At 39.8% G+C, this 21,462-nt stretch overlaps 1 protein-coding gene across 1 annotated transcript in view; it reads right to left on the bottom strand.

The window, feature by feature from the left end:
* LOC118380884 (5-hydroxytryptamine receptor 4-like) overlaps positions 1–20,592 on the bottom strand; it is a 53,542-nt gene extending 32,950 nt beyond the window's left edge. The window contains exons 1-6 of the mRNA XM_052458174.1: positions 20,429–20,592; positions 9,572–9,659; positions 9,213–9,359; positions 6,915–7,115; positions 5,474–5,627; positions 4,189–4,766 (exon numbers count right to left, since the gene is read on the bottom strand). Of these exons, the coding sequence (XP_052314134.1) occupies positions 4,189–4,766; positions 5,474–5,627; positions 6,915–7,115; positions 9,213–9,359; positions 9,572–9,600 (1,109 nt within the window). The 5' untranslated portion in view covers positions 9,601–9,659; positions 20,429–20,592. The remainder of the gene's footprint in view (positions 1–4,188; positions 4,767–5,473; positions 5,628–6,914; positions 7,116–9,212; positions 9,360–9,571; positions 9,660–20,428) is intronic.
* Between the last annotated feature and the right edge of the window lie 870 nt (positions 20,593–21,462).

Here is a 21,462-nt window from a genome sequence, read left to right on the forward strand (position 1 = left end):
CTCTCATGGGAACCCAACCCACTGCCCTGAATAATCATGGGCTGCCCTGAATAATCATGGGATTAGCAGCCAATGTAAGGGCTATAGTAGTCTCTCTCTAACCCACTGCCCTGAATAATCATGGGATTAGCAGCCAATGTAAGGGCTATAGTACTCTCTCTAACCCACTGCCCTGAATAATCATAGGATTAGCAGCCAATGTAAGGGCTATAGTACTCTCTCTAACCCACTGCCCTGAATAATCATGGGATTAGCAGCCAATGTAAAGGCTATAGTACTCTCTCCAACCCACTGCCCTGAATAATCATAGGATTAGCAGCCAATGTAAGGGCTATAGTACTCTCTCTAACCCACTGCCCTGAATAATCATAGGATTAGCAGCCAATGTAAGGGCTATAGTCAGCATTGATGCGTTGTATGACTGCTAGGGAGCAAAACAGTTGCAAGCAGAAATAGCTCTTGTGATTGAAAACATTTGACTAATAAATTTATATTATTGATGTGTAATGAATATAGAAACGTCACAAAAATCACATGGCTGCACTAGTGCACGTGGAACTGTATCCAAATTAACAGCGCTGACCACTTTAATACTGGAAGAAAAAGTATCTTACTCAAAATCCGGAATTACTTTCCAACAGCTTCTATTCTCGTTGCAGTAATTTGATTCTGAGCGGAAAAAAGAGACATCTGCTTTGTGTCTCAGACACTTTTTAATAGACAGACATTAATACTGTTTGTTTTTCTGCCTACTAAATGAATCTGAGGAGTAACCTCTACATCTGTGAATACAGCCGCAGAGTTACCAGCTAAACATGAAATGTTATTTTCCACAACTGAATAAAATAGAAACACATGGATGGTAGACTTGTAACACTTTGCATGGAAACAAAGTCATAATCATTATATGTGAAAAACCCACGAAAAAATGGAACAATAACAAGAGGCTAAATCACACCCTGTAAGTAAAACCAGCAACTGCTCTCTGTCTCTGTCTCTCTCTCTCTCCCTCTCCCTCTCTCTGTCTCTCTGGCTGTCTCTCTCTCTCTCCCTCTCCCTCTCTCTGTCTCTCTGGCTGTCTCTCCCTCTCTCTCTCTCTCTCTCTCTCTCTCTCTCTCTGTCTCTCTCTCTCTCCCTCTCTCCCTCTCTCTGTCTCTCTGGCTGTCTCTCCCTCTCTCTCTCTCTCTCTCTCTCTCTCTCTCTCTCTCTCTCTGTTTCTGCCTATGTCTCTGACTCTCTGTCTCTCTATCTCTGACATTCCACGATAGAGTCAGGTCCATTTTCTTTTTCCCCCTCTGTGTAACTAGTACTGTTGAATTCATGTAGATGCGTGCTGCTTGTGGCGCCGGGCTGAGGGGCGTAAAGTGCCTTCCTTACCCATGAGCCTCTGACTCTGTCAGAAGAGTACAGCACTGTTCAATGAGCCCAACCAAATTGAGTATGGAAAAATCAGGGTATAGGAGCAGATCTAAATCTCCCTAATGATGCCCCATCCTTCACTTATCTTCACTTGAAGATAACGTCCTCTGCTTTTCCACATGAACATGTGTATTCTTTACCATATTGTATACAGTACCAGTCAAAAGTTTGGACATACCTACTAATTAAAGGGTTTGTATTCATTTTTACTATTTTCTACATTGTATAATAATAGTGAATATATCAAAACTATGAAATAACACATATGGAATCATGTATTAGCAAAAAAAAGCATTAAACAAATCAAAATATATTTTATATTTGACATTCTTCAAAGTACCCACCCTTTGCCTTGATGACAGCTTTGCACACTCTTGGTATTCTCTCAACCAGATTCATGAGGTAGTCACCTGGAATGCATTTCAATTATCAGGTGTGCCTTGTTAAAAGTTAATTTGTGGAATTTCTTTCCTTCTTAATGCATTTAAGCCAGTTGTGTTGTGACATGGCAGGGGTGGTATACAGAAGATATCCCTATTTAAAAAAGACCAAGTCCACATTACGTCAAGAGCAACTCAAAAAAGCAAAAAGAAACGACAGTCCATCATTACTTAAAGACATGAAGGTCAGTCAATCCGGAGAATTTCAAGAACTTTGAACGTTTCTTCAACTGCAGTCGCAAAAACCATCAAGCACTGAAACTGGCTCTCATGAGGACCGCCACAGGAAAGGAAGACCCAGAGTTACCCTTTGCTGAAGAGGATAAGTTCATTAGAGTTACCAGCCTCAGAAATTGCAGCCCAAATAAATGCTTCACAGAGTTCAAGTAACAGACGCATCTCAACATCAACTGTTCAAAGGAGACTGTGTGAATCAGGACTTCATGGTTGAATTGCTGCAAAGAAGCCGCTACTAAAGGACACCAATAATAAGAAGAGACTTGCTTTGGCCAAGAAACACGAGCAATGAACATTAGACTGGTGGAAATCTGTCCTTTGGTTTGATGAGTCCAAATTTGAAATGTTTGGTTCTAACTGACGAGTCTTTGTGAGACGCAGAGTAGGTAAACGGATGATATCCACATGTGTGGTTCCCACCGTTAAGCATGGAGGGGGAGGTGTGATGGTATGGGAGTGCTTTGCTGGTGACACTGTCAGTGATTTATTTAGAATTCAAGGCACACCCAACCAGCATGGCTACCACTGCATTCTGCAACAATACGCCATCCCATCTGGTTTACGTATAGTGGGACTGTCATTTGTTTTTCAACCGGACAATGACCCAACACACCTCCAGGCTGTGTAAGGGCTCTTTGACCAAGAAGGGGAGTGATGGAGTGCTGCATCAGATGACCTGACCTCCTAGTGGTTAGAGCGTTGGGCTAGTAACCGAAAGGTTGCTGGATCGAATCCCTGAGCTAACAAGGTAAAATAAATCTGTCTTTCTGCCCCTGAACAAGGCACAGTAAAGTAAATAAGTAAATAAGAATTTGTTCTTAACCGACTTGCCTAGTTAAATAAAGATAAAAAATAATAAATTAAATAAATAAATAAATAAAAATACAGGTTCAAATTTCTTTTTTTAAAATCAACCTCAACCCAATTGAGATGGTTTGGGATGAGCAGCCAACAAGTGCTCAGCATATGTGGGAACTCCTGTTGGAAAAGTATTCCAGGTGAAGCTGGTTGAGAGAATGCCAAGAGTATGCAAAGATGTCATCAAGGCAAAGGGTGGCTACTAAAATCTATTTCGATTTGTTTAACGCTTTTTGGGTTACTACATGATTTCATGTGTTATTTCATAGTTTTGATGTCTTCACTATTCTCCTACAATGTAGAAATAGTAAAAATAAAGAAAAACCCTTGAATGAGTAGGTGTGTCCAAACTTTTGACTGGTACTGTATGTACCTGCTTCAAGGCTTTCCTAATGTTTTCTTCCTTCCCTCATTCAGAGCAGAGCTAAATGTGTTATGTGTACTGAAATAAGAGGGGAAAAGATGAGGCTGTTTGTCTATAAATGTCACGACTTCCGCCGAGGTCGGTCCCTCTCCTTGTACGGGCGGCATTCGGTGGTCGACGTCACCGGTCTTCTTGCCTTCGCTGATCCATCTTTCATTTTCCATTGGTTTTGTCTTGATTTTCTACACACCTGGTTTTCATTATCCAATTACATGTTCTTGTACTTAACCCTCTGTTTCCCCCATGTTTGTTGTGCCTGATTATTTCTATGTTCAGTTCGGTTCATGATGGCTGGTTTTTGACGGTTGCTGTGTTCACCGGTGCGTAATTATTACCTTTGGTTTTTGGTCAAGTGGATTTGTTTACCTTGTGCTTTTATTGTTTGAGTAAAGTACGTTGCTCACTCATTTTGCTCTCCTGCGCCTGACTTCATACACCAGCTACACTCCGCTTCTGACAATAAAAACAACAATAACAGCGCTGAACCATGGATAACTAAGATTTTTTTTTAAATAACACAGACATTCAACACATTTAATATTCAACATCTTGAAATCTGATCTAAATATGAATTATTTGATTACTCTGATGGGAGTTGGAGAATAACCAGATTTTTCCAAACGTTTTTGGCGATGACTCATCTTAGATGTTTAAACATGTATTTTAAGTAAGATTAGACAACAGAGACTCCGCATAACCCACCTACCTGAGAGAAGATGATGCACCTGTACCTGAGAGAGAATTATCTTAATTCAGGGCTAGTTGATAAAAGGGAGGACATGGGTGGGTGGTCCAGTATCAGTTCCTTACCTGAGTGCGATGGAGGTCCCGTTGACAGATCCAGAGTAGTGTCTGGTGGGGCCAAAGCTCCCCTGGCGTACGTATCTCTCATCACCACAACACAGTATCATGAGGAAGGCCCGTCTGAAGGCCCGGTTCAGGAAGGCGTAGAGAAAGGGGTTAAGGCCAGAGTTAATATAGCCAAGCCACAGCCAGGCGGTCCACATCTGCCAGGGCACACTGTAGTGGATGAAGGGGTCCACCACGTTGGTGATGAAGAAGGGGGCCCAGCAGAGACAGAAGCAGCCCATGATGACAGCCAGGGTCTTGGCAGCCTTGGTCTCTATGCGCATGCGACTAGAGCCCTGCTGCTCAGAGCTGAGGTAGTGCTGGGGGGGCGCCGAGTAGGGGGTGGAGCCTGCCCGCTGCAGCGTGCCAATCTGCCGCACGTGGCCCATGGCAGTGACGTAGATGCGCTGGTAGGCCAGGACCATGAGGCTCAGGGGTACGTAGAAGGCCACGGCGGAGCAGATGAGAGCATACGGACGGTTCACCACGAATACACAGTTGGTCTCGTTGCTGTTGCCGCTAAACTTCCTCTGCTCTATCTGAAGGCAGCGTGCAGAGAGAACAATCCATTAACAAGCCGATCCACATACAGGAAGAGACATGCACATTCTGTAGTATCCACATTTGCAATAGTTACACACATGTTTCTCATTCAACCAAAAGTATATAAATAGAGAGAGTGCAACGACTAACTACCTAATGCCCATTTCCTGACTCTCTTATAACAAACTTCGAACAGGTATTATTTGTGTTCATAAACTGGTAGCTGTGGATTGTGCTCAGCACTGACTTACAGTAGGTCTCAGAGCACGAGGCTGTATGCCTGGTGTTTATGTCTGTCTATGTAAATGGTATTAGTAGCTTTAGTCTTATGAGTATTGAGTGCATGGAGAAGGCCTCCATTTGACAGAGGGAAGTTTTTTCAGGTGTTAAAGGTGAAACAATGAGTCATAGTGCTGTTTTTAGAACTAGAAAAGGGCTTGCGTAAGTTTGCTCTCCCCAAAGAACATGATGCTTGAACTGACTACTACATCCCCATCCCATGAATTTGAAATATGTTATGCTTGTTGGTTTAACCATGTGTCCTTCACTTAACATGTGTCCTGTTCACATTTTCAAGGATCAACAAAATTTAGTATTTAGTATAAAAAGGATTTAGATGTAATGAATAAGACTAAAGAGCAAGCCACTGCCTGTAGTAAAACCATCAGACAGACAGGAAGACCATAGCTGCTTATAGACTTACAATGTCCTCTATGCCGATGGTGTGCCAACTTTGCATGATGGGAAGGAAGGAGATGAAGGAGGGGATGACCCAGCATCCTCCCAGCATCAGGGCCACTCTCAAGGGCGTCATTTTATTCCGGTACACCAGCGGTTGGCAGCAGATTGCGTAGTACCTATCAATAGAATATAACAACATTATAACAACATTATAACAACATCCATAACATCATAGATTCAACTGAGGTAAAAAAAACATAATCTATTGATGGTGTTTTTCTGAATTCTATCTACAGGCCACAAATATCTACCTAATATGTACATTTCAAAATATTGCCAGTGATGACTCATTCCTAATTCCGTATTCTTTAAAATAATCTCATGACTTGCATAACCAAATAATAAACAACAATCACATCCTATTGAATTCACCATGTATGGTGGCTTTAGCCCTTAGTACATATTTTGGTATGTACATATTAGGTAGATATTTGTGGACAATAGTGTCCAAAATATTAGCAACACCTTCCAAATATTGAGTTGCACCCACTTTTGTCCTCAGAACAGCCTCAATTCGTCAGGGCATGGACTCTACAAGGTGTCGAAAGTGTTACACAGGGATGCTGGCCCATGTTGACTCCAACACTTCCACAGTTGTGTCAAGTTTGCTGGATGTCCTTTGGGTGGTGGACCATTTTTGATACACACGAGAAACTGTTGAGTGTGAAAAGCATTGCGGTTCTTGACACACTCAATCTGGTGCGGCTTGCACCTACTACCATATCCTGTTCAAAGGTACTTAAATCTTTTGTCTTGCCAATTCACCCTCTGAATGGCACACATACACAATCCATGTCTCAATTGTCTCAAGGCTTATGAATATATATTTTTTACCTGTTTCCTCCCCTTCATCTACGCTGATTGAAGTGGATTTAATAAGTGACATCAATAAGGGATCATAGCTTTCACCTGGATTCACAAGCAGTGACTCATCACTTCATACGCTACTTTAAAAAATATAAGTATAATTCTAATGACCAATCAGGCCTCTTGTCACGACTCATGTCTCATATTTCCACCCAGGGAAGCTAAAAGAATGATTGGTCCTGTGGAGAAGCAGAAATCATATTTGTGTTTGGAGTGAGGGGCTGAGCTAGCAGGTGACTCACTGCAGTGGCTTTTCACTGTATGGTGCAGGACAAGACAACATAGCTGCTCATCTGTCAGCCATGACAGGCTGCCATATGCTATGGACAAAGGACAAAGAGGTGCTCGAGGGCCATCCAAGGCACATGCTAATTCTAATACAGCTGGGTGCTAACAGAGGCGTAGGGCTATTAGGCCGAACGGATGCATCAAGGTGAATGGGATAGGCGCGTGGAAAAAGTTTGCAATAGCTGGCTGACATATTTACAATTGTTTACATGAGTAAAGGTATGTTTTTCACTATATTCATTGCTCACCTGTCCAGTGCTATACAGCACAGGTGTAGGATAGATGCAGTGGTCAGCAGCACGTCCAGTGAGGTCCGAACCAGACAGAATATCTCCCCATACCGCCACTGACTTGTGGTCAACTCAATGGCTGCAAACGGCATGACAACCACAGCAACCAGGAGGTCTGCAAACGCTAAAGACACTATGAAGTAATTGGTCTTCTTTTTCCTAGAGGGAGACGAGGAACAAAAACATTTTGATTTATTTCCAGAAAGGCACATGAGTTTAATGTAAAGATAATTCTATTTTTGTTATCTGTTAGAATTGTCAACTGATCTGCACAAGACAGAACAAACCTTTTTTCTCTCTAATTACCCTTTAATACCATATCGCTAAACATAAAACATGACAGAAAGGATGCCAGTGCCGGATGTAAAAACAGCTACTTAATTTGTCTCCAAATAGCTAGGAAGTGGCCTGTTCATCAGTCTGTCCATCACACGCCCTACTTCAATTGAATTCTGATCAATCATCTTTTGATGCATCATTTCATATACAGAACCAGTCAAAAGTTTGGACACACCTAATCATTCAAGGGTTTATTTTTACTATTTTCTATATTGTAGAATAATAGTGAAGACATCAAAACTATGAAATAACACATATGGAATCATGTTGTAACCAAAGAAGTTTTAAACAAATCAAAACATATTCTTCAAAGTAGCCACCCTTTGGAAGCTTTGCACACGCTTGGCATTCTCTCAACCAGCTTCATGAGGTAGTCACCTGAAATGATTTTCCAACAGTCTTGAAGAAGTTCCCACATATGCTGAGCACTTGTTGGCTGCTTTTCCTTCATTCTGCTGTCCAACTCATCCCAAACCATCTCAATTGGGTTGAGAACGGGTGATTGTGGAGGCCAGGTCATCTGATGCAGCACTCCATCACTCTGCTTCTTGGTCAAATAGCCCTGACACAGCCTGTAGGTGAGTTTTGGGTCATTGCTTGTATTTCTTGGCCCAAGCAAGTCTCTTCTTCTTATTGGTGTCCTTTAGTAGTGGTTTATTTGCAGCAATTCAACCATGACGGCCTGATTCAAGCAGTCCCCTCTGAACAGTTGATGTTACGATGTGTTTGTTACTTGAACTCTGTGAAGCATTTATTTGGGCTGCAAACTGAGGTATCGTTAATTGACGATACCTGGGGCTGGTAACTCTAATGAACTTATCCCCTGCAGCAAAAGTAACTCTGGGTCTTCCGTTCCTGTGGCAGTCTTCATGAGAGACAGTTTCATCATAACACTTGATGGTTTTTGCGACTGCACTTGAAGAAAATTCTTGAAATTTTCCGTATTGACTGACCTTCATGTCCTCTAAAGTAATGATGGACTGTCATTTCCCTTTGCTTATTTGAGTTGTTCTTGCCATAATATGGACTTGGTCTTTTACCAAATAGGGATATCTTCTGTATACCACCCCTACCCTGTCACAACACAACTGATTGGCTCAAACGCATTAAGATGAAATAAATGATGATGAACTTCACAGAGTGGTGAAAGTGCAAATATTGAAGGTCTCATTCTGGTGACATGATGATCGATCCTTGGCCGCCGTTTGACAAATAAAAATAATCATATTATTTTACCATAATAATCTCAGCATGTAAACTATACGTGCGCTCTAGCCAACAGCATTCAATCTGTACCCTGTGCGCTGTTGGCTAGAGCACACGTGCCAAACCCAGAGTGAGCACACTCACTATATAAAGCAACATTTTTCATGAGAAAACAATCAGTAAAGTTGAAAATGCCATTTAACTTGTAGTTTTTATCCGGTACATGGGAATTTAACAGTATTTTTATGTGCACTACATCATCACAGCCTTTTTGGGATCCCGAGTGGCGCAGCGGTCTAAGGCACTGCATCTCAGTGCTAGAAGCGTCACTACAGACCCTGGTTCGATCCTGGGCTGTATCACAACCGGCCATGATTGGGAGTCCCATAAGGCGGCGCACAATTGGCCCAGCGCCGTCCGGGTTCGACCGGGGTAGGCCGTCATTGTAAATAAGAATTTGTTCTTAACTGACTTGCCTAGTTTAATAAAGGTTAAATAAAATTAAAATTAAATGTATCTGCAATAAGTCAATTTGATAGAAACATCTCTGGTGGGAAAATTGTCAATGGTTGTATCCTGATTTTAGAATATTTGCATGAAAATCTATTGTCAATTGGATGAATAAACACACTCTAAAGAGGTCACATTTTTTCCTCTGACAACTTTTATTTGACAGAATGTGACTTACATGTAAACAGGAAGTGTGCTTACCGCAGTTGTCTGTCCTTGCAGAGCGCCACCATCACCAGCAGGTTCCCCAGAACAGTCATGATGATGATGATGGTGAGGAAGATGGTGAGAATGATCCTCTCCAGCGAGTTAAGCACTTGGTCCGTGTTTGCCACTTCATCGACTGAACTACACAATCAAACAATGATGGTTATTGAGTTCATCATCATCATCACATCATTTCAAATGTGACTAATGAATACAGTAATGCATTAGATACAAGCACAACTCAATCATAACACATGTATAAATGAAGACCTTTCATAGAAAAATATATAATTTTCTGAGTGGCCTTTAGATGTTTAATGTTAAACATCACATGTTCCACTGTGTGTTCTTACTGTTCAGGTGGGTGTGATTCTGTTGCCATCACTGTTCATCTGCATGGAGTTCGCTAGAGGAGAGTCCTCCACACAAAATGCTGTGGCCCTGAGGACAAACACAACCAGGCCCATTCATCACAGCTCCAATACAAACACTGTGAATTATTCAAGTCTACAGCTCTAATCCTGTATGATGGTAATGTTACCCACTCTAAACCTGTCTCGTACACATGTAACAATGGCTGTTTAGAGGACTTCTTTATCAGTTTTCAATATTATTAACTCAGAAGTCCAGGAAAGTGGTGTTGTCTTATAGCAAACAGTTACAAAGTTCCTGTCATAACCCACCATATCTAAAGTGTGTGAAGTTTACCTCATGTTACAGTATCATGGTCCCTATGTCAACATAGTTGAGAATCCCCATCTATGGTCAACGTTTGGCCAACAGTTTTCTTACCACAAGTAAACTTCCTTGAAGCAGACTTGAGATAGGACAGCTACAATAGATAACCAGTACAGTCTGAGAATGGCTTGAATCCAGGGTCTGGATCCCTCAGACTTTAACAAAACAATAGTGAAAGAGCAAACAGAGGCCAGTGGTTGCATGTATCTGCACAGCGTGCTTATGACCCACAAATCTCCCCTCCACACAAAGCTTAGGGGCATGACAGCACACATAGACACACAAGCACACGTGTGCACTGTGCACCCCCACACACACCTTACAGAACAAACACAACCCACACAGCCAGTGGAATGAGACAATATTTGCCATATCTGTATGTCAACGGCATAAAAGAGAGCAGAGAAAGTTCAGACAATGGCACTATTTTCTTTAACCCAGTACTTCCCTAGATTTTCCGATCATAAATGTGTCATTTGTTAGACAGGGAGTTGAGTTGAACAGGAAGATTTCCTTACACAACATGAGGAAGGGAGAAGGGTTTTGGCACATTATTATGAACATGGAGTCCTCTGTGGCCAAATCACACCTCAGCCTCCGGAGAGGGAGCAGTGGGTCCAGATCACACAGGAGTGCTCTGCCTGGAGCCCCTGCTGGATAAATACATGCGGAGAGTGAGAGTGAGGTGGGAGCATGCTGAGATCCAAGTGGGTAAATACATGAGAGGACTGAGGTGTATGCTATTCTAGAAGACTCCTCATTCCAATGGAGATCACACTCTTAAGCACAGCTCTTCAAAACAAAGGCATGCCTCCCATATTGGATTTCTCCATAATCTGCCAGGCTTCAGTACTCCATGAATTTTGAAGCCTCAGAGTGGGATGACAGTCCGACAGCTTCTGATGGAATGATGGACCATACCAGAGCAATTATATCCTCAGAAGTTACATTTATAAGCATGTAATCACATTGGAATGACTGTCATTCTATAGCATTCCAAGAGTTGTCTAAAAAATGTAGGTAAATAAATATACAATCATTTGACACTGTCTTCACAAATCACAGTTTGAGATCGAGTTATCCTTAATCCTAAACTGGAACATAAAGTACACATCTTACAAAGAGAAGACGCATTCCAGGAACATAAACACTTGACTTGGCGATGGCATCACAGTCTATTTCACAATGCTCACATTGAGTCCTCGAAACACTCTCTCTGGGAATTTTATTCATGTAAGGCTTTTCTTTTGTGTTCAAATACTTCAGAGAAGTATATTAACTTCTCATTCCAAGGCTTTGAGGCAAAGAAACACAGTCATGTTTCAGCATAAAAACAGTCTGAAGCCATTGAAATGAATAGCTTGTCGGAGTCAAGTTCTCAGCAAGCACTTCAATAGTTTAGAACAGGAATGTCAAGCAGAATGTATCCAAAGCACTGCAATCCTGTGATATAACTGCCATCCTTGCAATTACAAGAACCAAGATATTTGCAGATGATTATGCCATGAATACAAATACAACTTACTGTAAAAGCCTTGAATGAATCCCAATTCATTTACCAGTGCCTCCATATAAATAATTAGCAAGTAGATACTCCAAAACAACTTCACACATAATTTCACAAATCTTGCTTTAAAAGGTCTGGCATGCTGTGGATTTACATGCGAGGAGGAGGAGGAGGGTAAAATCTGGCCACTGGCAGCTTGGACTCCTCCATGACACCACTGTAGTGCTCTCGTTGCTCAATGGACGAGGTTCCTCCTATCATATCCACAACTAATACATTCCAGAAAACACTAACAGACATTTTATTGAAAAGCACGTTGCTTGTCTTTGAAAATTGTAATATACACTGAGTATACCAAACATTAGGAACACCTTCCGAATAATGAGTTGCTTTATCGACACTAATTGAAGTGAATTTAACAAGTGACATCAATAAGGGATCATAACTTTCACCTGGATTCACCTGGTCAGTCTATGTCATGGAAAGAGCAGGTGTTCTTAATGTTTAGTACACTCAGTGTAGTTCAACTGGTATTGGATAAATAAAATACAATTGTTTACTACTAAAATCCATGAAAATAACACTTGTTGCCTTTGTTCATTTTCATCCGTGGTCCCAGAATAAAAATAAAGGATTTCAAATCTGGGCAATTCACTTTCCAGTGTGTTCAGGGCATACTTTTGTCCCAACAAATTCAGCCAAGGAGCCGAGTTTAACTCAGACAGACATGCCTGAAGAGAAATTGAAGGGAATTTTAGAAATAGCATACTTACAAAGTTTGTTCAAGAACCAATATATATGAGCTCCTCGAGAATCCAAATAACTAAATCAGAGATCCCTGATACGTTAAACACCTGCCACCATCACAATTCTGAGTTATTGAGAAGGACTAAAACAGATTCATTGAATACAGTACATTACACAACATTAGTGGAGGAATAACAAACAGTTCTGACAAATTCTGCTCGCATAATCAGATCTGACACCTTCCCACACTAGCTGTCTTTACCGTGTGGCTCTTCAACAGGCAAACTGATTCATTTTTGATGCACCTCCACTGACCACATGCCACAATTTGTTTTATTTATTTTATTTTAACTACAGAATATATAATGCAGCTATGCTATAATCTCAGCCACAGTAGTTTATTACAATAAAAGTAAGTAACTGTAACAGTAGTGTCACGCCCTGGTCGAAGTATTTTGTGTTTTTCTTTATGTATTTGGTCAGGCCAGGGTGTGACATGGGTTTTTTGTATGTGGCGTGTAGATAGTGGGATTGTAGCTTAGTGGGGTGTTCTAGGTTAGTCTATGGCTGTCTGAAGTGGTTCTCAATCAGAGGCAGGTGTTTATCGTTGTCTCTGATTGGGAACCATATTTAGGCAGCCATATTCTTTGGTTGTATTGTGGGTGATTGTCCTGAGTGTCTTGATGTCCTTAGTCTGTGTTAGTTTGCACCAGTTAAGGCTGTTTCGGTTTTCACTACGTTTATTGTTTTGTAGAGTTTGTGTTTATTCGTGTTTACGTTGTTCAAATAAACATGAATCGCAATCGACACGCTGCAGTTTGGTCCGACTCTCCTTCACCATATGAAAACCGTGACAAGTAGATTGATAGTAACTGTAACTGTGGGTTGATAGTAACTGTAACAGTGGGTTGATAGTAACTGTAACAGTGGGTTGATAGTAACTGTAACAGTGGGTTGATAGTAACTGTAACAGTGGGTTGATAGTAACTGTAACAGTGGGTTGATAGTAACTGTAACAGTGGGTTGATAGTAACTGTAACAGTAGGTTGATAGTAACTGTAACTGTGGGTTGATAGTAACTGTAACAGTAGACTGATAGTAACTGTAACAGTAGATTGATAGTAACTGTAACAGTGGGTTGATAGTAACTATAACAGTGGGTTGATAGTAACTGTAACAGTAGATTGATGGTAACTGTAACAGTAGATTGATAGTAACTGTAACAGTAGGTTGATAGTGACTGTAACAGTAGGTTGATAGTGACTGTAACAGTAGGTTGATAGTAACTGTAACAGTGGGTTGATAGTAACTGTAACAGTAGGTTGATAGTGACTGTAACAGTAGGTTGATAGTAACTGTAACAGTGGGTTGATAGTAACTGTAACAGTGGGTTGATAGTAACTGTAACAGTAGGTTGATAGTAACTGTAACAGTAGGTTGATAGTAACTGTAACAGTAAACTGATAGTAACTGTAACCATGGGTTGATAGTAACTGTAACAGTAGGTTGATAGTAACTGTAACAGTAGGTTGATAGTAACTGTAACAGTAGATTGATAGTAACTGTAACAGTAGGTTGATAGTAACTGTAACAGTGGGTTGATAGTAACTGTAACAGTGGGTTGATAGTAACTGTAACAGTGGGTTGATAGTAACTATAACAGTAGACTGATAGTAACTGTAACAGTAGACTGATAGTAACTGTAACAGTAGGTTGATAGTAACTGTAACAGTGGGTTGATAGTAACTGTAACAGTGGGTTGATAGTAACTGTAACATTAGGTTGATAGTAACTGTAACCGTGGGTTGATAGTAACTGTAACAGTGGGTTGATAGTAACTGTAACAGTAGGTTGATAGTAACTGTAACCGTGGGTTGATAGTAACTGTAACAGTAGATTGATAGTAACTATAACAGTAGACTGATAGTAACTATAACAGTAGATTGATAGTAACTGTAACAGTAGATTGATAGTAACTGTAACAGTAGGTTGATAGTAACTGTAACAGTAGGTTGATAGTGACTGTAACAGTAGGTTGATAGTGACTGCAACAGTAGGTTGATAGTAACTGTAACAGTAGGTTGATAGTAACTGTAACAGTAGATTGATAGTAACTGTAACAGTAAACTGATAGTAACTGTAACCGTGGGTTGATAGTAACTGTAACAGTAGGTTGATAGTAACTGTAACAGTAGGTTGATAGTAACTGTAACAGTGGGTTGATAGTAACTATAACAGTAGACTGATAGTAACCGTAACAGTGGGTTGATAGTAACTGTAACAGTAGACTGATAGTAACTGTAACCGTGGGTTGATAGTAACTATAACAGTAGGTTGATAGTAACTGTAACAGTAGGTTGATAGTGACTATAACAGTAGACTGATAGTAACTGTAACAGTGGGTTGATAGTAACTGTAACAGTAGATTGATAGTAACTGTAACAGTGGGTTGATAGTAACTGTAACCGTGGGTTGATAGTAACTGTAACAGTAGATTGATAGTAACTGTAACAGTGGGTTGATAGTAACTGTAACCGTGGGTTGATAGTAACTGTAACAGTGGGTTGATAGTAACTGTAACAGTAGGTTGATAGTAACTGTAACCGTGGGTTGATAGTAACTGTAACAGTGGGTTGATAGTAACTGTAACAGTAGATTGATAGTAACTGTAACAGTGGGTTGATAGTAACTGTAACCGTGGGTTGATAGTAACTGTAACAGTGGGTTGATAGTAACTGTAACCGTGGGTTGATAGTAACTGTAACCGTGGGTTGATAGTAACTGTAACAGTGGGTTGATAGTAACTGTAACAGTAAACTGATAGTAACTGTAACAGTGGGTTGATAGTAACTGTAACAGTAGGTTGATAGTAACTGTAACCGTGGGTTGATAGTAACTGTAACAGTGGGTTGATAGTAACTGTAACAGTAAACTGATAGTAACTGTAACAGTAGGTTGATAGTAACTATAACAGTAGACTGATAGTAACTGTAACAGTAGGTTGATAGTAACTGTAACAGTGGGTTGATAGTAACTATAACAGTAGACTGATAGTAACTGTAACAGTGGGTTGATAGTAACTATAACAGTGGGTTGATAGTAACTGTAACAGTGGGTTGATAGTAACTGTAACAGTAGACTGATAGTAACTATAACAGTAGACTGATAGTAACTGTAACAGTAGGTTGATAGTAACTGTAACAGTGGGTTGATAGTAACTATAACAGTAGACTGATAGTAACTGTAACAGTAGGTTGATAGTAACCGTAACAGTGGGTTGATAGTAACTATAACAGTAGACTGATAGTAACTGTAACAGTGGGTTGATAGTAACTGTAACAGTAGACTGATAGTAACTGTAACAGTAGACTGATAGTAACTGTAACAGTGGGTTGATAGTAACTGTAACAGTAGACTGATAGTAACTGTAACAGTAGACTGATAGTAACTGTAACAGTGGGTTGATAGTAACTGTAACAGTAGACTGATAGTAACTGTAACAGTAGACTGATAGTAACTGTAACAGTAGACTGATAGTAACTGTAACAGTAGACTGATAGTAACTGTAACAGTAGACTGATAGTAACTGTAACAGTAGACTGATAGTAACTGTAACAGTGGGTTGATAGTAACTGTAACAGTAGACTGATAGTAACTGTAACAGTAGACTGATAGTAACTGTAACAGTGGGTTGATAGTAACTATAACAGTAGACTGATAGTAACTGTAACAGTGGGTTGATAGTAACTGTAAAAGTGGGTTGATAGTAACTGTAACAGTAGGTTGATAGTAACTGTAACAGTAGGTTGATAGTAACTATAACAGTAGACTGATAGTAACTGTAACAGTAGGTTGATAGTAACTGTAACAGTGGGTTGATAGTAACTGTAACAGTGGGTTGATAGTAACTGTAACAGTAGACTGATAGTAACTGTAACAGTGGGATGATAGTAACTGTAACAGTAGACTGATAGTAACTGTAACAGTGGGTTGATAGTAACTGTAACAGTAGACTGATAGTAACTATAACAGTAGACTGATAGTAACTGTAACAGTAGGTTGATAGTAACTGTAACAGTAGGTTGATAGTAACTATAACAGTAGACTGATAGTAACTGTAACAGTAGGTTGATAGTAACTGTAACAGTGGGTTGATAGTAACTATAACAGTAGACTGATAGTAACTGTAACAGTGGGTTGATAATAACTATAACAGTAGACTGATAGTAACTGTAACAGTGGGTTGATAGTAACTGTAACAGTAGACTGATAGTAACTATAACAGTAGGTTGATAGTAACTGTAACCGTGGGTTGATAGTAACTGTAACAGTAGATTGATAGTAACTGTAACAGTAGACTGATAGTCACTGTAACAGTGGGTTGATAGTAACTGTAACAGTAGACTGATAGTAACTGTAACAGTAGGTTGATAGTAACTGTAACAGTGGGTTGATAGTAACTGTAACCGTGGGTTGATAGTCACTGTAACAGTGGGTTGATAGTAACTGTAACAGTAGACTGATAGTAACTGTAACCGTGGGTTGATAGTAACTGTAACAGTAGACTGATAGTAACTGTAACAGTGGGTTGATAGTAACTGTAACAGTAGACTGATAGTAACTGTAACCGTGGGTTGATAGTAACTGTAACAGTAGACTGATAGTAACTGTAACTGTGGGTTGATAGTAACTATAACAGTAGGTTGATAGTAACTGTAACAGTAGACTGATAGTCACTGTAACCGTGGGTTGATAGTAACTGTAACAGTAGATTGATAGTAACTGTAACAGTAGACTGATAGTAACTATAACAGTAGACTGATAGTAACTGTAACCGTGGGTTGATAGTAACTATAACAGTAGATTGATAGTAACTGTAACAGTAGACTGATAGTAACTATAACAGTAGACTGATAGTAACTGTAACAGTAGGTTGATAGTAACTATAACAGTAGACTGATAGTAACTGTAACAGTAGGTTGATAGTAACTGTAACAGTAGGTTGGACAGTGTGTTCTATGTACCATACGTTCTAAGTATGTTTTGGGACTGTTCCTCTAATGGTTGACTAATTGTACTTCTCTACAGTAACACTATTGTGTCATCTTTTCAAATTCACATGGCGAGCATTTCAAAGGCTCTCAATTTCTCCATAAACAACATTATTAAGACGACTTTAACTTTCCCATGTGCTCAGGGAGACAATTTCACACGCGACGCACACCAACGACAGGGACAAGACGCAAACCCGGACATTCGTTCAGTGCAAAGAAATATATTTCATGAATTGAGCTACTTGACCATGCAGGGACACTCAGAGGACAGAGGACTTGTGACAGCCTGTGATGGGGGTAAACAGAGAATGAACACAGACACACCAGGCACCATGGAATAAAACAGCTATTTGCTACCATCAGGCTGCTGTGGATGTGGTTTTCCCTTTATTTGGTGGGAACTGACTGAATCTCCATTCTCTCAATGCACCATATGGCAGCACTGTCAATATCAATGAGTTCTAGATGCTCGAGCTATTGACTGTGACTAAAGCTATGTCAACTGTACCATAAACAAGTTTTCACATTATTTCGCATGTGAAATTTCACATGAAATCATGTGATTTTCCACATGTTAATCATGTGGTTTTCCCTGTAAGGGAGATAGGAGAATTTCACTTTGTCAAAAGTGGAGCTTGGAAGTCAAAGCAACCTGAAACAGAAGGAAACCAAAGGAAAGTCGTAGCAGAATCCTATGGGTGTGGTAGGATACACTGGAGCACTAGCAGAGACAGACTCATAACACTGTGTGCAGCTATCTATAGCTGAGTTACTATCGTCCTGATTATGTCTGCTGTCTGCCTTAATTAAGAGAAAGAGCAGAGCTCCTAATCAGAAAACTGTACCTACACATGCAAACATCCTCTTGAAGGTATTTCAGCAAGGCTATACATGATGCCTTGGAAATGAATTAAATTAAATGAAACAGGATTGGCTACAGGATAAGCATTCCTCCTGGAGGGTAACGTTACATAATCACTGGAGCTCTCCTAAACAAACTGTAGACCTGGTAGCAGCTGATATCTGTTTTGGTAATATATTTCAAAGGGGCAAGAGATGATAATCTGACCCAGAGAGAGCAGTGAAAGGGGGGTGCACGTGCATACGTGTGTAGGGGTGGCAGGTAGCCTAGCGCTTAGAGTGTTCGGCCAGGGCTAAGTAAACGAAAGGTCGATGGTTTGAATCCTCGAGCTTACAAGGTGAAAGTCGGTCCATCTGCCCTTGAGCAAGGCACTTAACCCTAATTGTTTCTGTAAGTCACTCTGGATAAGAGTGTCTGCTAAATGACTAAAACGTTTTTTTTTTAAAATGTGTGTGTGATAGAGAGAGCGTGTGTACTCTGTGCTGTTAAATGGATGTTCCGTACTTTCTCGTCTCTTTTTACCTCCATTTAGAACAGCGGTGTTAGTTGAACTGTGGCCAGTCAACCTGATCTCTGCTCTAATGAAATCCACAAGGTGTTACACTATAAAACCCAACAAGGTGTTAGACAATAAACCAACCCCGTGTGTGATAGGCTACTGTTTCTAAAGGGTGATGAAGTAACAAGGAAGGAAGAATTCATATCTGATGTTAATGGAATATTCATTTCGAAAAACATTTAGATTAAAAAGTGCTCTTTGGTTCTGAAAGACTTATATTAATATTATTACAATTTATAAGCCTACTATTATTTTGATATAGCCTACAAGCACTTAGATTTGCCAATGTCATATCACCATCAAGCAATCAACTGTAATTTAAACTATGGACAATAAACTGTTCTTTGCCAGTTAAGTACGAAAACTGGATTAAAATAGTGCACTAGAATGGACAAAATATGCACAAAAAGAGCAAGTTTAATATGAAACAGCTCTGTTCCAGTTTTGGGGAAGTTACTCTGAAAATTTAGTTTACCAAGCTACCAATTACTTTACACTGGAAGAAGTTAATATACACTAAAGCTACCCCTAAGAAAAATATAAGTTTACTTAACTAAAGATACTTTACCAAGATACTTTACCAAGTACTTTTAGACTTTTACTCAAGTAGTATTTTACTGGGAAACTTTCAATTTTACTTGAGTCATGTTCTGTTAAGGTTTCTTTACTTATACTCAAGTATGAAAATTGGGTACTTTTTCAACCACTGATTTCTCTACTCCCCAACACTACTCTGTTCACAATCAAATTAGCTACCCTATCATAACCATGAACACATAATAATAATGGCTAGATCAGTGCTATCTCGATTATAACATGCATTAATTAGTAATACAAATAAATAATTAGCATATACAATTCCAGTGGTGGAAAAAGTACTCGATTTTCATACTTGTGTGAAAGTTAAGATACCTTAATAGAAAATGAAAAAAGTGAAAGTGAAAGTCACCCATTAAAATACTATTTGAGTAAAAGTCTCAAAGTATTTGGTTTAAAATATGCTTAAGTATCAAAAGTAAATGTAATTGCAAAAATATATTTAAGTATCAAAAGTAAAAGTACTAATAATTTAACATTCCTTATATTAAGCAAACCAGAATGCACAATTTTCTAGATGTTTTTTAATTTACGGATAGCCAAGGTCACACTCCAACACAGACATAATTTAAAAACTAAGCATTTGTGTTAAGTGAGTCCGCCAGATCAGAGGCAGTAAGGACCAGTCATGATCTCTTGAGAAGTGTGCGAACTGGACAATTTTCTGTCCTGCTAAGCATTCAAAATGTAACGAATACTTCTGGGTGTCAGGGAAAATGTATGGAGTAAAAGGTACATTATTTTCTATAGGAATGTAGTGAAGTAAAAGTAAAAGATGTCAAAAATATAAATAGTAAAATTCAGATACCCCCCCCCCAAAAAAAATACCTAAGTAGTACTTTATAGTATTTTACTTAAGTACTTTACACCACTGTACAATTCAGGGTTTGTATGGGGGCTGTGTATGTCTATAACATAATTATGATAATGCGTCCGTTAATCATAGTCGGATATACCAGTCAATTTGCTAAATTCACGTACGTAATTGTGTTACACACAACTATATTGCCCATGCAGAATATCCCTAGAATATCCCTAGCTATATTATTTTCGACGTAACCCATTCATTTTCAATGTCTGAATAACTTAAAAACAAACCACAACGCTGCTGAGAGGTTCCGAATTTGATCTTAAAGTTTTCCTCACCTGTGGGCTCGGCGCCTCGGTTTACGGGTTCGAACAGCCCTGTGTTGCTATGGACTCTCATATTCCATTGGTATTTTGTCACAGATTACGCACATCAAGCGATGACCATTGAGTGCCATAGGTGCGGGTAAATGAGATACCATGGTGCGCAAGGCGATGTGCAGGAGAACAGATGATTGAACCGCGATCACAGTTTGCAAACGAACTAAATTGGCGAGTTGGGCTGTAGATGGGAAATCGTCTTTCAAATCCCGTTTATCCCAGATGAAAGAAAGGGTTGACTATGACGCCCCCGTGGGGTGCCAATAGGGAGACACCAGACCACATATCTCCATATCGATGGCTCTGTCTGTACCAGTTTTTATTGTGTCAAATGCTAGATAAACACTTTGTTTCATTTTTGTTTGGCAGGACAACTGTTACTTTGATGGCCAACACTGACATTCTGATTGCCTCAGAATTTGCATTGGTCTGCAGCTTCAAATAAAAATGTCAAATGAAAACAAAGTAGATGTTCAAACAGTATTAATCCAAGACATAGCGAAAGAGGATTATTTTGGAACAATACACAATGAATCTTGCTTACAACAAACGTGTGCCTTTATTTAGATTGTTTTTGTGCTGATTGCACAGATATTGTGACAGCTGGTTACATGAAATCACTTGCGAAGGCAAGAACACTAATCATGTAAGGAGAAGTGCAGTATTATCATAAGGAGACGTATACTTGTAATATGGAGGAGGAATGGAGGGGAAAAGAGAGGCAGAGGAGGTCTAAGAGAGAGAGAGAGGAAGAGGGTGAGCTTGAGTCAGTTAAAAAGGGTGGGGAAAAGGGAGCTGGTTTGTTTAAAGAAGAATGGTAGAAAGTGTAAGCAGAGGGAGCTGAAGACAGGAGGAGAAATGGAAGTGAATGAGGGTGAAGTATCGGAGGTGGTAGGTGTGATGAGGCTCTCGGAGCCCGAGGCTTGTACCAAGGGTCAGGATGAAGATGATTCTGTGACAGTAGGAGTTACTTTTTTGGAAAAGGTGTATCC

This window comes from Oncorhynchus keta, chromosome 12 (genome assembly GCF_023373465.1).
Source record: "Oncorhynchus keta strain PuntledgeMale-10-30-2019 chromosome 12, Oket_V2, whole genome shotgun sequence".
In the NCBI taxonomy this organism is placed as follows: Eukaryota; Metazoa; Chordata; class Actinopteri; order Salmoniformes; family Salmonidae; genus Oncorhynchus; species Oncorhynchus keta.